This window comes from Arachis ipaensis, chromosome B6 (assembly GCF_059453495.1).
Source record: "Arachis ipaensis isolate K30076 ecotype BB chromosome B6, ASM5945349v1, whole genome shotgun sequence".
In the NCBI taxonomy this organism is placed as follows: Eukaryota; Viridiplantae; Streptophyta; class Magnoliopsida; order Fabales; family Fabaceae; genus Arachis; species Arachis ipaensis.
Window position 1 is genome coordinate 125,216,382 of NC_142441.1, and position 6,262 is coordinate 125,222,643.

Sequence of the window (6,262 nt, forward strand, 5' to 3'; positions counted from 1 at the left end):
GCTCAGCTTTTGAGGAGGAAAGTACTTGGCTAAGAAAGCCGTGACCAGCTTATCCCAAGAGTTCAGGCTGTCTTTGGGTTGAGAATCCAACCATAATCTAGCTCTGTCTCTTACAGCAAAAGGGAAAAGCATGAGCCTGTAGACTTCAGGATCTACTCCATTAGTCTTAACAGTATCACATATCTGCAAGAATTCAGTTAAGAACTGAAAAGGATCTTCATATGGAAGTCCATGAAACTTGCAGTTCTGCTGCATCAGAGAAACTAATTGAGGTTTCAGCTCAAAGTTGTTTGCTCCAATGGCAGGAATGGAGATGCTTCTTCCATGTAAATTGGAATTAGGTGCAGTAAAGTCACCAAGCATCTTCCTTACATTATTATTATTTTCGGCTGCCATCTCCTCTTCCTGTTTGAAAATTCCTAACAGGTGCTTACTGGTTAGTTGTAATTCAGAGTCCTTTCAGGTTCTGGATCTGCTTCAACAAGAATATTCTTGTCCTTGCTCCTGCTCATATGACAAAGAAGAAGGCACAGAAAAATAATAATAATAGAGATCTTTTTTTTTTTGAATGAGGGAGAGATGTTAGTAGATGAATAAAAAAAATATAGAAGGAGATGAGAGAGAAGAGAATTTTTGAAAATAATTTTTGAAAAAGAGTTAGTGATTTTTGAAAATAGTTTTTGAAAAATGTTAGTAATTTTCAAAAATTAAGACTTAAAAATTAAAATAATTAATAAATTAAAAAGAAATTTTGAAAAAGGGGGAAGATATTTTCGAAAAATGAGAGAGAGAGAATTAGTTAGGTAGTTTTGAAAAAGTTAAGGAACAAACAAAAAGTTAGTTAGTTAGTTGAAACAAATTTGAAAAGATAAGAAGTTAGGAAGTTAGAAAAGATATTTTGAAAAGATATTTTTTGAAAAAGATAAGATAAGTAGATATTTTTGAAAAGATATGATTGAAATTAGTTTTGAAAAAGATTTGATTTTTAAAATCACAATTAATGACTTGATTCATAAGAAATCACAAGATATGATTCTAGAACTTAAAGTTTGAATCTTTCTTAACAAGCAAGTAACAAACTTCAAATTTTTGAATCAAAACATTAATTGTTTATGTTATTTTCGAAAATTTGGTATAAAAATAAGAAAAAGATTTTTGAAAAAAATTTTTTTTTAATTTTCGAAAATAACTAAGAATTTTGAAAAAGATTTGATTTTTGAAAAAGATTTTGAAAAAGATAAGATTTTCAAATTGAAAATTTGATTTGACTCATAAGAAATAACTTGATTTTTTAAAAATTTTTGAAAAAGTCAACTCAAATTTTCGAATTTGATGAGAGAAAAAGGGAAAGATATTTTTTTTATTTTTGAAATTTTTATGAAAAACATGAAAATTATGCAATGCATGAAATTTTTAGATCAAAACAATGAATGCATGCAAGAATGCTATGAATGTCAAGATGAACACCAAGAACACCATAAATGTCAAGATGAACAACATAGACACAATTTTGAAAAAATTTTAATGCAAAGAAAACATGCAAGACACCAAACTTAGAATTCTTTAATGCTTACACACTAAGAATCCAAGAATGCATATGATAAACATGAAAAGACACAAAACAAAAAATCATCAAGATCAAACAAGAAGACTTACCAAGAACAACTTGAAGATCATGAAGAACACCATGAATGCATGAAATTTTCGAAAAATGCAAGATGCACATACAATTGACACCAAACTTATGATATGACTCAAGACTCAAACAAGAACACAAAAATATTTTTGATTTTTATGATTTTCTAAATTTTTTTGGATTTTTATTTTATATTTTTCGAAAAATTATATGAAAAAGAAAAAATAAGGATTCCAAAATTTTCAACATGAATTCCAGGAATCTTATGCTCTAAAGCTCCAATCAAAGGGTCAGGCATGGCTTAATAGCCAGCCAAGCTTTAGTATGTAACTCAGACATGACACGCCTGACATTCCTTACATTCAACAGCCAATTGGCTAAGAAAGATAAAGAAGCTCTTCTCTTGAGTATAAGGATTGAGACATGGCTTTACAGCCAGCCAGGCTTCAACATGCTTCATGAAACACTAGAATTCATTCTTAAAAATTCTGAAGCCATAGAATAATTTATTTTTGAAAACATTTTTTTTCTTTTTTTTTTTTTTTGAAAACAAAGGAGAAAATTTTGAAAGATTTTTGAAAAATTTTTGAAAATAAAACAAAAAGAAAATTACCTAATCTGAGCAACAAGATGAACCGTCAGTTGTCCAAACTCAAACAATCTCCGGCAACGGCGCCAAAAACTTGGTGCACGAAATTGTGATCTCTAGGCTCGAACAAATCCTGGTAATGGCTCCAAAGCTTGGTGCTCTGATCTTAATTCATGCTTGTCACAATTTCGATACAACTAACCAGCAAGTGCACTGGGTCGTCCAAGTAATACCTTACGTGAGTAAGGGTCGAATCCCACGGAGATTGTTGGTATGAAGCAAGCTATGGTCACCTTGTAAATCTCAGTCAGGCAGATATAAAGTGATAATGGTGTTTTCGAGTATTATATAATAAAATAGGGATAGAGATACTTATGTAATTCATTGGTAGGAATTTCAGATAAGCGAATGGAGATGCTTTTCGTTCCTCTGAACCTCTGCTTTCCTACTATCTTCATCCATTCAGTCTTACTCCTTTCCATGGCTGGCTTTATGTGATACATCACCACTGTCAATGGCTACTTTCGGTCATCTCTCGGGAAAATGATCCAATGCCCTGTCACGGCACGGCTAATCGTCTGGAGGCATCACCCTTGTCAATGGCTTCATCTTATCCTCTCAGTGAATAATATGCTCACGCACCCTGTCACGGCAGGGCTATTCATCTGTCGGTTCTCGATCATGCTGGAATAGGATTTACTATCCTTTTGCGTCTGTCACTAACGCCCTGCAATCGCGAGTTAGGAGCTCGTCACAGTCATTCAATCATTGAATCCTACTCGGAATACCACAAACAAGGTTTAGACCTTCCGGATTCTCTTGAATGCCGCCATCATTCTAGCTTACGCCACGAAGATTCTGGTTAGGAGATCTAAGAGATATTCATTCTAGCTTAATTCATGTAGAACGGAAGTGTTTGTCAGGCACGCGTTCATAAGGGAGAAGGATGATGAGCGTCACACATAATCATCACCTTCATCACGTTCTTGGGTGCGAATGGATATCTTAGAAGCGAAATAAGAAGAATTGAATAGAAAACAGTAGTACTTTGCATTAATCTTTGAGGAACAGCAGAGCTCCACACCTTAATCTATGGAGTGTAGAAACTCTACCATTAAAAATATATAAGTGAAGGTCCAGGCATGGCCGAGATGGCCAGCCCCCTAAAACGTGATCAAAGGATCATAAGGTAATCCAAAGATGCCTAATACAATAGTAAGAGGTCCTATTTATAATAAACTAGCTACTAGGGTTTACATGAGTAAGTATTTGATGTATAAATCCACTTCCGGGGCCCACTTGGTGTGTGTTTGGGCTGAGCTTAAGTGTTGCACGTGCAGAGGCCATTTGTGGAGTTGAACGCCAGTTTTTGTGCCAGTTTGGGCGTTCAACTCTGGTTTTGGATCCTTTTCTGGTGCTGGACGCCAGATTTGGGTAGAAAGCTGGTGTTGAACGCCAGTTTACGTCGTCAATTCTTGGCCAAAGTATGGACTATTATATATTTCTGGAAAGCCCTAGATGTCTACTTTCCAACGCAATTGGAAGCGTGCCATTTCGAGTTCTGTAGCTCCAGAAAATCCACTTTGAGTGCAGGGAGGTCAGAATCCAACAGCATCAGCAGTCCTTTTTCAACCTCTGAATCTGATTTCTGCTCAAGTCCCTCAATTTCAGCCAGAAAATACCTGAAATCACAGAAAAACACACAAACTCATAGTAAAGTCCAGAAATGTGAATTTAACACAAATCTATTAAAAACATCCCTAAAAATAACTAGATCCTACTAAAAACATACTAAAAACAATGTCAAAAAGCGTATAAATTATCCGCTCATCAACGCACTAGGAGACGCCATGACCCTGTCATCTACGCCAGACAAGAATGGCGGCACACTACAGGTTGGGGAACCGAAGACGCTCGTCGGAAGGACGACGAAGGAAGAACGAGGAGAACGCGGGGACTCGAAATAATGGGGGCGACCCCATTTCATCGTTCCATACTCGAGGTCCGGCTGCCAAAACACTTTGACAAGCCAACGGACATGAGGTACGACGGAACGCAAGACCCGCTGGAACACCTCACGGCCTTTGAGGCCAGAATGAACCTTGAGGGAGTGGGAGACGAGGTAAGATGCCTCGCCTTCCCGGTCACCCTGGCGGGGCCTGCAATACGGTGGTTCAATAACCTCCCGCAGGGCTCGGTGACCGGCTTCGCAGACATCAGCCACGCCTTCTTAGCCCAATTCACGACTAGGATCGCAAAGGCGAAGCACCCAATCAACCTGCTCGGGGTAACCCAGCAACCCGACGAGTCGACTAGGAAATACTTAGAAAGATTCAACGATGAATGCCTGGAAATCGACGGACTGACAGACTCGGTCGCGAGTTTATGCCTGACGAATGGACTTCTGAACGAGGACTTCAGAAAGCACCTTACCACGAAACCAGTGTGGAGTATGCAGGAAATCCAATGTATGGCCAAGGAGTACATCAACGACGAAGAAGTGAGCCGAGTCGTGGCTGCCAACAAACGGCAGCCCGCTCACAATCAAGACCAGCACCGCGGAAGCGGAGAAGGACAAAAGGAACACGCCAGAGACGGCGGCCCGAGCAAGGCTCCCAGACCATTTCCTCGTGTTGGGAAGTTCACCAACTACACCCCCCTCACCGCGCCGATCATGGAAGTTTATCAACAAATTACCGAAAAGGGGATCTTGTCGAAGCCCCGACCACTGAAGGAACGAACAAGGGGAAACCAAAGCCTCTACTGTGACTATCACAAGGGCTATGGGCATAAAACCCAAGACTGCTTCGATCTAAAGGACGCGCTGGAGCAGGCCATCAGGGATGGAAAGCTAGCCGCATTTTCCCACCTCATAAGGGAGCCGAGGCAACGAAATTGCGACCACGATGGTGAGTATAAGACTCGGGCACCGAAGCGATGCCAAGAACCGGAGGACGACGACCAGGGCCTCACCATAGTGAACGTGGTAACAGCTAGGAATGCAGCACCTAGGTCAAAGTCGGCACACAAGAAAGACGCCAAAGTCCTGGTGGTCTCCTCATCCTCCACACGAAGCACTAGGAAGCTCCCACCCATTTCGTTCGGCCCGGAAGATCAGTGGTTCGACGAGATCGGAGAGAGTCCTCCCATGGTCATAACGGCCAGGGTAGGAACCGGTCTCGTCAAACGAATCCTTGTAGATACGGGGCAGACTCGAACATCATGTTCCGCAATGTGTTCGATGCTTTGGGCCTGAGGGACGACGACCTACAGACGCACCAGCACGGTGTCGTAGGGCTTGGCGACCATTTCATCAAGCCAGATGGCATAATTACCCTGCCGATCTCACTGGGACAAGGACAGGGGAAGAGAACGGTAATGGCCGAATTTGTGATCCTACGGGACTCCACAGCCTACAACATCATCCTGGGGAGAAAGACAATCAACGACCTAGGAGGAGTCATCAGCACAAGGATGTTAGTAATGAAGTTCATAACTGAAGAAGGTTTAGTAGGATCTGTGAGAGGAGACCTGGAAACGGCAGTCGCTTGCGACAACGCCAGTCTCTCGTTAAGGAAAAAGTCTAAAGAGGCATCGGGAATACTTCTCGCCGACCTGGATGCCAGAGTCGATGACAAACCGAGACCCGAACCCGAAGGGGACCTAGAGAAGTTTAGGGTCAGGAACTCAGAGGAAAAATTCACGTTCGTGAATAGGAACCTCCCCCATGAGTTAAAAGAACCTTTGATGGAAATGATCAGAGCTAATGGCGATTTGTTTGCCTGGACACCTGCCGACATGCCGGGCATAAACTCCAATCTCATGTCGCACCACCTAGCCGTCAGACCGGAAGCCAAACCAGTGGCCCAAAGAAGGAGAAAAATGTCTCAGGAGAGAGTGGAGGAAGTGTACAGACAGACGGCCGGCCTCCTCGAAGCAAGGTTCATCCGGGAGCTAGACTATTCGACCTGGCTATCAAACGTGGTCTTGGTAAAAAAGCACAATGGGAAATGGAGAATGTGTGTGGACTACTCCGA

At 41.3% G+C, this 6,262-nt stretch overlaps 1 protein-coding gene across 1 annotated transcript; it reads left to right on the plus strand.

Annotated features, from left to right (window-relative positions):
- Positions 1-4,263: 4,263 nt before the first annotated feature.
- Positions 4,264-5,481, plus strand: LOC107647376 (uncharacterized). Its single transcript, XM_016351453.2, has one exon. The coding sequence runs from the start codon at positions 4,264-4,266 to the stop codon at positions 5,479-5,481; it is 1,218 nt and encodes a 405-aa protein (XP_016206939.2).
- Positions 5,482-6,262: the final 781 nt, after the last annotated feature.

Excerpts from the sequence above, each read along its gene's own strand:
- LOC107647376 (XM_016351453.2), top strand. The coding sequence starts at position 4,264 with ATGAGGTACGACGGAACGCAAGACCCGCTGGAACACCTCACGGCCTTT.